At 42.9% G+C, this 12,250-nt stretch overlaps 1 protein-coding gene, 1 long non-coding RNA gene and 1 pseudogene across 21 annotated transcripts in view; 1 reads left to right on the top strand and 2 right to left on the bottom strand.

Annotated features, from left to right (window-relative positions):
• LOC130523562 (NACHT, LRR and PYD domains-containing protein 12-like) overlaps window positions 1-12,250 on the bottom strand; it is a 669,815-nt gene that overhangs the window by 539,080 nt on the left and 118,485 nt on the right. For 10 of the 20 annotated variants that reach the window (XM_057028881.1, XM_057028880.1, XM_057028882.1 and 7 more), the window contains one exon: window positions 1,749-1,916. The exons of 4 other annotated variants lie outside the window; for them this stretch is intronic. In XM_057028881.1, coding sequence (XP_056884861.1) covers window positions 1,749-1,916 — 168 coding nt within the window. Of the gene's footprint in view, window positions 1-1,748; window positions 1,917-3,397; window positions 3,818-12,250 lie in introns of those variants that run through there. 6 more of the 20 variants (XM_057028886.1, XM_057028902.1, XM_057028898.1 and 3 more) reach the window with 4 other exon arrangements.
• Window positions 1-12,250, top strand: part of LOC130523627 (uncharacterized) — an 82,028-nt gene that overhangs the window by 53,987 nt on the left and 15,791 nt on the right. The gene's annotated exons all lie outside the window — the stretch shown is intronic.
• On the bottom strand, window positions 10,201-11,896 carry LOC130523576 (protein NLRC3-like; annotated as a pseudogene).

Raw genomic sequence — 12,250 nt, 5'->3', positions numbered from 1 at the left:
AGACTTTGAAGATGTCCTGGCACTTGATTGGAGTGTCCTGGATGTTCTTCTTGGAGGTTCTCTCAAGCTGTCTCACCTCATGTTGTGTGTCCACCTCCTCACTTTGTCCCTCAGTGATGTAGAGCTCAGTGTAGATCTTGTTCAGCAGGGTTCCACTTCCTGCTTCATGAGTTCCTTCAGTCACATGTTCACATCTTCTCTTCAGACTCATCTTATGACCTTCTATCACCTCCTGCAGATCACCACCCTCTGAAACAAACAATCTTTTAAATCCTTTTACTATTGTCATCTACAGCAGTAACACAGATGTCCTCAACTGGAAAATATTCTGTCATGTTTGAATGATAGAAGCAACAGTCAGGTAATGACCCATCTTACTGTCAGTTTGAAATGTTATGTCTTCTTATGTACACCTATTCTTTTATTTCATTGGGTTTCAATGTAATTTAGTCTATAACAACCATTTCCATGTCTTCCAAGAGTTTGCTTGGACTAAACAGCTGGTAAAAGCTGGATGATATTTAGAAAAACACATCAAACCTTCTCCAAACACATCATACTCAGCAGACCCATTGTCCTGTAAAGGTCACCTGCCTTCAGCTCTTTAACACTTTCCAGAACTAAATGACTAAATGTTGCTAAATACTGTCTAAGCATTTAGGAAGGTCTTCAGAGGGTCCAGGGGTTCCAGTGGAACCAAACAAGTGCTCTCTGGATCTTCTCTTGCACATTGTAAATACACAAGTTGTTCCTTTATTCCGACCCAAAAGTATCTTATAAATACAAATGTACGAGCTTACGTGAGACGCTGTTGTTCAGGTCGGCGGTCTGCAGTTCAGTTCTCCGTTTCTTTTCACCCTCGGGACAGGAGGAATCTCCAATGGAAGCAGACCGTTTCTGATACCTGTCAAAAATGGGAATAGTGGTTATACATGTCTACTGGGCGTTAGCAACGCCTAAGAAAGGCTGCGTTCACTTCTACTTTCAGTTTGCTCTGACAGTTGAAGATTGAATGAACACTGAGCAAAAAATATAAAGTTATTTACGTTCTAACAAGCTCGTTTAGTTGGAGAAAAGTGTATTTGATTTAAGTGTTTAGTGGCTTTTCCTCATTGTGAATTTATGTTAAAAATAAAAGTGCCAAATCAGGAATATAAACTCATAGAATAGAACAAAAGTTCTCCATTTATGCTCCAAATACAGTCGTCTGGTCTCTGAAACTGATCATTAAATAGCACAGAGGTCACGCGTATTCAAAAGCTTATTTCAACCATTTAGAAATGACTGATATTGTTGTCTATGGGTTTATTAGAACCAGGAGCCTTATAAATAGACTTTTTAATGAATTTTCATGACATGTGGTGGAACAGTGTGGCAGAACAAGCTGCACAGACCTGCCATGTCTTACCCATCCGTATCTAAATGGAGAGCTGGAGCACTCTGCAATGATGGATATTGTTGGGAAACTTTAAAATATATGCCTAGGAATTTTTGTGAGATGATGTTAACCCATGTAGGAGAAATGACCAGTTAAAAACAGAAGCAATTTTCAGTGTTAAAGATTTACCACACTAAAATTAACATGGGAGTTAATGGGAGCGAACACCTGACACGTTGGTGCACCGTTTCATTTTAAGGACCTGATGAATTTCATTTTTCACGATAGTGGAGGCTAATACCCACAAAATGATGTTTTGTATGGTTGTGAAATGTTCTAAGGCAGAGTTATGTGGTTCAGAAAACCTTACTTTAAAGGTGAGCCTTGAGGTCCAATACCGAAGTTTATAGGGTCGACTTTGGAGCAGTCGCTCTTCATGGACACACAGCTGGACACGACGGACTCTGGTCTCTCTTCCTCTTCCATCACACATTCGCTCATTTTTAAATGTGAGTCTAAACGGTTAAGCAGGAACAGTCTGCTGACACAGAAAAGAAGATTAAAGAACATGATTCTCAGCATGAAGACAAGCAGAGGTCTGTCCAATGACGTATTGTCAGCTCATTCACATCAAAATCTATTATATGATGTCACCCTGTACATCATACAGGCCACATATATATTGGAAAAAAGTTTTGGGACATCTTAAAAGTTTACACCATGTTAAACATAAAATAGTTGTGGAAAAAATGTTTCTCCTGGGTGTTTCAAAAGGTGCGGTGGCATTAGACGGACGCACACAAATACAAATTAAATCATTTTTTATCTGGTTATGGTTTACAAGAAAACCTAAATTCTTTCAAGATGTCAGTTCTCAACATTAAATTCAACAAATAAGATGAGAATGCATTCAAAACTAAACAGAAATACGTCATCACATCATCAAAGTGGGTCAAATGCAGCATCATCTTCTGTCATCTCAGACAGGATTCCAAGAAGAGGATCTTCATTTTCAACAACGCACCTTGACATCTCATCATGGCTCGTCTGTCAGATTACAAGCAGCTTTTTTGATCAGGTGCATCATGTTTCTCACAAACACATGATGGTGCTGGAAAAAACATCTGTAGCCTGACCTAGAGGTCAAAACTCTGCATGGCGTGCACAGCTACTAGTTGCAGCTGGTGGTTGTGGCGGAGGAGATCCCAAACATATCTAGCAAGCTTGTTTTGGAGCAGAGCTTGTCCACCACCTCTGACCCCACTCATCACAGAAGTCCCACCATATCCATGGCCAGGTGTGTTGGCAGCATTGGAGCCAGCCTCAGGAAAAAGGTGTGTCAATATCTCAGAAGTGATGCATCAAGTTGACACAACCCAACAGAAGTCAAGCAACCCAACATGCTGAATAGAATAGATGACACACAGCAAAGGGCAAAAACACCCAATTCTGCTCAGACTAATCTGATCTGACCACATGTACAGGACCAAAAATATCAAAACACCATGGGTTTAGGTTTCGTTTCGTTTTCTTGACTGCTTCATTCAAAACAGAACACATTTCATAAATTCATAATAACAAATTCATATTCCACAAAGAACCAGTTGTTAAAACAATAAAATGGAATGCCTTGATCTCTCCCTCTTTCCATACTCTCCTTTTTTAAATAAAGGATTGATTGTCCCCCTGGTGGAGGGACAAAGAGAGGAGGCTAAAACTGTCGCGTTTGTGTCCCTCTTTCCGTGGATTTTTCCACTAACTGCAAATAATATTGTCGACTTATTGTGAGTATTAAAATGTGCTTCCTCAACCTCTAAAATGTTGGCTCAGGGTTAGCGGAAAACGCAGTTAGAGGAAACACGCTACAAAGTTTGATCATCCGTCACAACATTCCCGTCGACCAGCCGCAATGTGCGTCCGAAACACGCGCACGCTCATTGCGAACACGCAGGTTATTAAGCCGCATCTCGCAGCGGAACATTGATTCGAGACGACAGCAGTGAAAGAACCAAATGCTACCTGAATATTAGAGGTTTTCCATCAGGGCTCGGTCACTCAAGATGGAGCCCGAAGTTGAGAACTTTCGCTTCTTCTTCCTCTACACGTCACGTGTATGTGGTCTGACGCGTCATATCCAGCACAAGCGCCTCTCTTCAGAACAATTTGGTCCACGTTTTAACTGAAATACTGGGAAACAACTGGAGTTCGTCTGACAGATGTTCGTTTTTGGGTGCGGAATCAAACTGTGTCAACTTTTTGATCTATAGGATCCCCTCTGGTTCAAAGTGTCCCTATAGGATATTGACAGTTCTGACCTTTTGGGGGCTGCACACACCTCTTAATGGTGACGGCACCAACGGAGCTGATCCAGTTGTCATCAGCTGGCCAGTCTGACTCCAGCTCATTAGGGGAAATTTGCTGATCTGGAGGAGAAGCTTTCAAAACTTGACGGGCTGGGGGGAATGACTGTAATTTTGGAATCAGCGTGCCAATTTTATTTTTAATCAGAATAATTTAGAATAATTTCAACAGGATATTTTCAAATTGTTCCCCAGTGTAACTTCACCTGAAATTGTGGACTCCAGAATATCACCATTAAATCCATTTAATCACTTAATAGCTGTGGAATTTGAGCCATGAGAAAAATATCTCTCCATTATGATTTCCAGAATTTTTCATCAATATCTGAGATTCTTCGAAAGCTTCGCTGGTGTTGGGTTTTTATTGCTTCTGCTTCATTTTCAGGCACAGTTCTTTGATTTTTAAATCAAATCAAATCATCTTTATTTGTAATGTCTGTTGTAGTCAAACTTGGTGCTATGCAGAATCCCAGGGCCTGATCCCTAACAATCAATAGGAAAATCTCCCCTTTAACAGGAAGAAACCTTGAGCAGGACCAGGCTCATAGGGGGGGGGGGACCCTCCTGCTGATGGGGGGGTGGGTAGGGAGAGAGGAGGAGAAGGGGGAGGACAGGTAGAGGAGAGACAAGGCAGACATCATTCAGTTCATTTTAAAACCCACTACATTAGATATTCTGAATAGCTGGTGCTGGTAATCGGAAGGATAAAACTATTCTGTAAAAATGTATGTTTAGCTTTGTGAAATTGTGTCGTACAGGTCAAATAAGAACACAAGATCAACTGCTGAACCAGTGCAATTTATTTTTAATGTGTTAATCTCCACAAAGAAAGAAAAACCACAAACAACAGTTTATAGTGGTCCAGTAATGCGCTATAGTCATACACCAGTACAGTTAACAATAACTCATGTTTTCCACCTGCTTTTCCATCTTCAGTGGGAATAATCCAGGGCGTTCTGGGCTTGAACAAAGGTATTAAAAGCTGGCTGAATGTCTGAGGTGACTGAAGGACACACTTGGGCTTTTCTCAATAGAGAAGGGGCACGGCACAGTGCAGCAGGTTCTCATCTTTAAATTTACAGTATTCATGGGAGATTTGGTCATTTTGCTTCTTTTTATTTCCTATTTCCCACATTTATTCATAGTTTTTATTAGATTGCAATAAATCCTATAACATTGAACAGACTGACTAAAGTCAAATGACCTGCGGTTCCCACCGATAGCCGTCATTCTGATGGGTTTTTGCTGGCTGCAGCTGAAATATTCCAATGCTCCATGTCACAGAGACAGTAAATACTAAACCCTAAAGATTCTGAAGGCATGATGTAAAATAGTAACGTATAATACAGACATTTGAAGAGACAATTAAGAGAATGTTTCCATGCTTCTAAGAGTGGCCGAGGAGCCATTTAGAACTTTATAAAGATGCATTGTGTGATACCAGGAACTAATTTAACTTCAAGGCGAAGCTGCTTCTGCTTTGTCGACCATCGACTGATCTCCTGAAAGTCCACCAGCGCTTTTTAAAAACTGAATTTTTCATCGATGGACGGAGTAGACGGCAGATGTTTCCACAGATGCTCTTCACCAGTGGTCAGTGAGTGATGCAGCAGATGAGCGGGAGTTGACTGGCTTCAACCAGCTACCGTCTCAATGTCTCCAGCCCATAGTGTGGATTCTCTACGAGATCAGACAGCAGCTTCACTCCTGGATCCTGCAGCTGGTTCTGACTCAGGTCCAGTTTTCTGAGATGGGAGGGATTGGACCTCAGCGCCGAGGCCAGAGAGTCACAGCTGATCTCTGATAACCTGCAGCGCATTAATCTAAATAAAGAAGGGAAACTTTTATAAGGTTATAAGTGAAGCCAGTATTAATCTGAAAGGTTAATCAAAGGCATGATCTGTAAATATTTAATTTAGTTACAGGTTAAAAAATGATAGTAATATGTAATTACCACAATTCCAACCTCTCAGGTTTGCACTGTTCCAGAGGAGAATATATATTGTTCTGGCCCTCACTCTTCCCAGGTTCTCCCACCTCTTTCCCTCCCATCTCATCATGGAGATCCATCTCACCTGTGGCTGATCTTTAAAGGCACAACCTGTCTTAGATGACTTCCTGTCTCCCTCACCATCTCCCTCCTCGTTGGCTGGTGTCTACCAGGCACCCTCACCTAGTTTTGTCTAATTTTGGTGACCATCTGTGGCTTTTTCATTGTCCTTAAATCAATTTATCATGAATAAGTGGTCCCCGTGTGGCCCTCCCTCCTGAAGGAACTGGGCACAACACACACACTCAGAAAGTGTGAGGACCCTCGGATGGAATAATGGACATTTTTGAGAATGGTGTTTACCTCAGAGTTTCCAGTCGGCAGTTTGGAAAGTGGAGAAAACCACAGAGCAGCTTCACTCCTGGATCCTTCAGCTGGTTCCAACTCAGGTCCAGTTCTCTGAGATGGGAGGGATTGGACCTCAGCGCCGAGGCCAGAGAGCCACAGCTGATCTCTGATAAACTGCAGTAAATCAATCTGAAAAATGCAGGATGAGGTTATACGGTGCAGGTCTGCATGTTATCTGCGTCAGTACTAAACCTACGTTAGTTCTTAGTTGGGTCAGACCTGAATTCACGATATTACAAGGAATTTTTTTAATGTGGTGCATCACAGCAGTGTTGAGAACAGCCTCACTTCACCATCTTAGCAGCTGGTATATAGGTAGAAAAATGAAGACTGACCTGAGCCTCTCCAGTTTACAGTTTGGACTCTCCAGTCCAGAACAGAGCCGCTTCACTCCTGAATCCTGCAACGTGTTGAAGCTCAGGTCCAGAACCCTCAGATGGGAGAGTTTGGACTTCAGAGCTGAGGCCACAGAATCACAGCTGGTCTCTGATAAACTGCAGTCACTTAGGCTAAAATAACAATTATTTTGAGAGAAGACAAATAAAAATCAACATGTACCAGAGCAAAACACAGCTTACAAGCAACAAACCTCTGGTCCTGCACCGGCTTATCTGCCATATGTTCCTATTTTGGGTTCTTTCAGGGCGGTTGGACAAGATCTACACCGTATGTAAAGTGTGTGTAGGTCAAAATACCTTCCAAGTTTGTGAGACCACATTTCTCAATAGCACTCAACTCTTGTCAGGAGTTGGGACAAAGCGACCCACTCCTGACAGCTTGTGGGCGATGCTGCAGCGACCCTGCAATCCCTACACTCTCTGGTGAAACCAAATCAAAGGTTTTAGACACTGCTGGATGCTGGAAGGGTGGCTATAGTCTGGACGCAGAGTTCCCCTGACTGCACATTTCTCCAACAATGATTGGCAGCTGGTGTCACTTGTTCTCCAGATGAGAGAAGGAAAGAGAGCCCCCCCACAGTGTGTTTGATTGCCCCACTGCAAGCTCAATGCTGCCAGAAAACATTGCAGGAGCATCAGTTCCCCTCAGGGCATCAACAAGGACCTCAGGAAAAGGTGCAGCTGCCACCTACTAGAGACAAGCACACTGAGCTGAGATTCAAAGCCCTCTCCTCCCAAGAGAAGAGCTTGTTTGTTGGAGGCTCTTCTGGGCGATACCTGGTGCCACAGCTCCAGCTCAGCCCGTCTCTGGAGCTGAGGTGGAGCTTAGCAAGTTTCATGGTTCTCCACCACTTCCTCTCGCTGAGGACCTTCTCAGCTGGTGGTTTCTGCTCCACCTTCCAAGTGGAGCAGGTGATACTTCTGCATTCCTGCCACCAGTGTCTCTGCAGAAAGAGTCTTCTCTACTGTTTTATATTAGATTGTAGAAAATTAGGATTTTTGGTTGATGTCTTAGATGTCGTTGACTAAGAGCAGGTTTTTCTTTAATAACATAGAAAGATTCGATGAGAAGAGCAAATGTATTATTTTATGAGCTACTTCCACTACTATTATATACACATACTTCCATATTGTCTTAGATTGCAAGCTGCATTTATTGCATCGTTCATAGAAAGTCATATTTGTGAGGAGAAAAACTCCAATAAGGTCATTTTCTTTAATGATCATTACAACAGAAGGAGGTGATGAACAAACAGATTGATCTAAAAATGTGTGAAAACTTATGGATGGAAACCTTTTTAAAATGGTTGCATTGTGTAGAATCGGTGTAGAATCAACTTGTTGACTTCTGATTTGGACTCCAATGGAAGTGAGGTGCAACAATTGTGGATGCTGAAAGCTTCAGATCTTCATGAAGGTTTCTGTGGTTGGACTGACCTGCTGCCCCTTTAAGAGGGAGGCAGGTTTGGGCTTCTGGCTGGAATGAAGCCACCTAAGATGAGAATGACTGCAGGCTTTCGGTACCAAGGTTTAACAGGGCGCTCACTTCACACTTGGGCTTTTCTCTTTTTTGGGATGGCTTTTCTCAGGAGAGAAGGGGCATGGCACACTGCAGCAGCTTTCTTTTTGGGGTTTCTAGTTTTCCTTCTGATCTTTAAAAGACAGGAAGAACCATTTTTGATTGGTCTGAATGTTTGGGCGGTTTTGTGGCCAGCCTAAAATAAACCAAGACAAATCTACAACTGATACTTCCTTTCTAGTCATTGATGACCATCCTCACATGGGACAGATTTCCACAACCAATTTAATACTGCAAATCTGTCTGTGTGGTCTTTTTTCTGAGAACTGTAACACTACGTTTATAACAAAGATCAAACATGTAAACAGTTATTGTCTAACTAGTTACACCTGGGAAAGTACTGGATCATCTCTGACTGACCTGAGAGTCTCCAGCTCACAGAGAGGATCCTGGAGAGCACCACAGAGCAGCTTCACTGCTGGATCCTTCAGCTGGTTCTCACTCAGGTCCAGAACCCTCAGATGGGAGGGATTGGACCTCAGCGCCGAGGCCAGAGAGCCACAGCTGATCTCTGATAACCTGCAGTCCCTCAGCCTGGAAAAGGAATAAATGGGGCAAATAAAAACACATTTCTAAATATGAAAATGAAAAGAAAAGCAGAAAATGTAAAGAAATTTAGAAAAGACCAACAGAGGCCTCCTGACCTGAGCGTCTCCAGTCTGCAGTTTGGATGCATCATTGCAGAAGACAGTAACTTTACGTCAGCATCTGTCAGGCTTTGGTTCATGCTTAAGTCCAGCTCCCGTAGATGAGAAGGGTTTGACGTCATTGCTGAGGCCACAACTTTCCAATGACTCGTTGAAAGAAAACTACCAGACAGTCTGTTGTGTATGAAACAAAAATAGTGAGTCAAACTTTGGGATTTCTCATCAACTTATCTGAGAATCTACCTCAACACAAATGTAGCTCATTTCCTGGAAAAGCTAAATTCAACACCGTAGAGCAACAGTTTGAACGACCATCAGAACTGAAATGCAACTGAATTATTCTCAACATTTGTCTTATTTTAGAACAGCTCATAATTACTCAATATTTAAAATGATTATAGCAAATGGTTTAAAGAAACGTGCATCTTTTTATCTGTCTATCGGCTCTTTGGATATTTTGCATTTCATCCAATTTGTACGATGGTGCGTCAAGTCTTAATTCAGCGATCCGATCGATGACATCAGAGTCTCTGGTTGCATCGATTGCCCTCAGCTTCTGTTATATCTGCCTGTTTCCCTTCAAATCATTTTCACTGCACCTTTTGTTGCTAGTGATGAAGTTGCCACCTAACGGGTGTGGAAAGGCTCAAACAACTTTGTGGGTCACATAAAGGCTCCAAACGGAACCGCCACAAAGACCTAAAACACCCATTTAAACCAACGAGGCCGGCTGTTTTTACGTTGAACAAATGAAGCAAAATAGTCACGTGTCATTAGTTAAAATGTGTTTTTCTGTCGTTAGAATACGATGTATACAAACAAACAAAAGTTATTTAATGACATGACAGTAATTTCATGATAGTCAGTTAACTTGTGGCTCCTATTATTCCTGCCTTATGTTGGTTTGTCTGCATTGACCTTTGAACTTATATCCAGCCAGTGTTGAACATTTCTGGATGAATTGTTGTTGTTTTTAATTTATGGACGCTGCAATGGAGATAAAGAATTGAAGGAATGACCACTGGAGGGGGTATTGCTACCTGACATGATCCACTCGCTTGATTTAAACGCCGATGTCCGGCCCCAAAAATCTTTACTTACTCGAACTTCCTGCAGTTCCTCACAGCTGGAATCAGGCGACGTTGTCCCTCCTCTGAGGTGTTGTACTGCTGCAGGTTCAGCTCATCCAGAACCTCCTCTGACATCTGCAGCAGGTAGGCCAGAGCTGAACAGTGGATCTCTGACAGTCTCCTCTTTGATATCTCCCCTGACTTCAGGAACTCTTGGATCTCCTGATGGACTGACTGATTCTTCATCTCCATCAGACAGTGGAAGATGTTGATGCTTCTGTCTGGGGAGATTTTATCACTGTTCACCTCCTTCAGGTTGTTGAGGACCTTCTGGATGGTTCCTGGGTGGCTGTTCATCTGATCCAACAGTCCACCCAAGATCCTCCGATTGGACTCCAGAGAGAGACCATGAAGGAAGCGAACAAACAAGTCCAGGTGGCCATTTTCACTTTCAAGAGATTTCATTAGTGCTCTCCTGAGGAAGTCATCAAGAGATGTGACTGGATTGTTATTTGTAAACAACCAAGCAAACCAGGAAAAGCGGTTGGTTCGAATACTTTAGGAACTGATTTATAACCACTGTGTCTTTCCTGGTGTAACAGTGGAACATGTAGACGGCAGCCAGAAACTCCTGAACGCTCAGATGAACAAAGCAGTAGACTGATTTCTGGAAGATCACACTCTCTCTCTTGAAGATCTCTGTACAAACTCCTGAGTACACCGACACCTCGGAGACGTCCAGTCCACATCGCTCAGGTCTTTTGAGTAGAACATGATGTTTCCTTTCTCCAGATGTTCAAACGCCAGCCGACCCAACTTCAGAAGGAGTTCTTTATCAGCCTTAGTCAGTTCCTCTGGTCTCTGCTTTCCTCCATACTTCTGCTTCTTCCTCTTTATCTGAACCCTCAGGAAGTGTGAGTAGAGGTCAGTCAGGGTTTTGGGCAGCTCTCCTCTCTGGTCTCTGGTCATCATGTCCTCCAGAACCATAGCAGTGATCCAGCAGAAAACTGGGATCAGACACATGATGTGGAGGCTCCTGGAGGCCTTGATGTGTGAGATGATTCTCTTGGACAGATCTTCATCACTGAACCTCCTCCTGAAGTACTCCTCCTTCTGGGAGTCAGTGAAGCCTCGTACTTCTGTGATCCTGTCAACACACGAGGGAGGAATCTGATAGGCTGCTGCAGGTCTGGAGGTGATCCAGATGAGAGCTGAGGGAAGCAGGTTCCCCTGGATGAGGTTCACCAGGAGCACGCCAACGGACGATACTTGTGTGACATCAGAGATGACCTGATGGTTGTTGAAACCCAGTGAAAATCTGCTTTCATCCAGGCCATCAAAGATGAACAGAAGTTTCCAGACAGTCAGATCTTCTGCTCTGATCTTCTGTAATGTTGGATGGAAAACATGAAGCAGTGAGAGAAGACTGTGCTGCTCATCTCTGATCAAGTTCAGCTCCCTGAATGAGAGCGGAAGCACCAGACTGATGTCTTGGTTCTCCAAACCTTCTGCCCAGTCCAGACTGAACTTCTGCACTGAGAAGGTTTTTCCAACGCCGGCGACACCGTTGGTCAGAACCACTCTGATGTGTCTCTGTTGCTCAGATAAGACTTTGAAGAGGTCCTGGCACTTGATTGGAGTGTCCTGTATGTTCTTCTTGGAGGTTCTCTCAAGCTGTCTCACCTCATGTTGTGTGTCCACCTCCTCACTTTGTCCCTCAGTGATGTAGAGCTCAGTGTAGATCTTGTTCAGCAGGGTTCCACTTCCTGCTTCATGAGTTCCTTCAGTCACATGTTTATATCTTCTCTTCAGACTCATCTTATGACCTTCTATCACCTCCTGCAGATCACTTCCTGAACATAAGTAAACCAATGATTTCCATCTATAATAAATCATCAACACAACGACAAATTCATGACATCACAAATTAAATCTCATATTGAACAGTTTTACTTTGTTTGGGCTTCATTTCAGCATCTCCAGATCTGCTTCCAGATTGTGAACAAGAGGACTCTCCTGGTGGAGCTGCCTGGTCCCAGTTTGATAGGATGTGCTCCCCCCTCTCACTATGAAACACATCTCTATTAGTCCTTTGATTTATAGGATGAAAGAACCTGATCAAGACTCAATATTGTTCCAGCATTTATGTCTGAATTCATCTTTCAGTTTGAACATGATTCTTGTTTCTAATCAACAATATTCACATTAAGTATGTAACTATATGACTGTCTGAGGTTTAAGTGTTAAACATCTCCAATAATAAACTCACAACCTGCTGCTGTTAATGTGACTAACAGCTGTCACACAAACACATCATCACGCTTTAGTTTTCTTACATTTCCTCTGAACTGAAGTTTAATAGTCCTTGTTTGGACCGGTCACTCTTCAGGGACACCCTGCTGGGCACTGTGGACTCTGCT

The sequence above is a fragment of the Takifugu flavidus genome, chromosome 4, assembly GCF_003711565.1.
Source record: "Takifugu flavidus isolate HTHZ2018 chromosome 4, ASM371156v2, whole genome shotgun sequence".
In the NCBI taxonomy this organism is placed as follows: domain Eukaryota; kingdom Metazoa; phylum Chordata; class Actinopteri; order Tetraodontiformes; family Tetraodontidae; genus Takifugu; species Takifugu flavidus.
The sequence above is the reverse complement of the archived record's forward strand: the minus strand, read 5'-3'. Positions and strand labels throughout refer to the sequence as shown.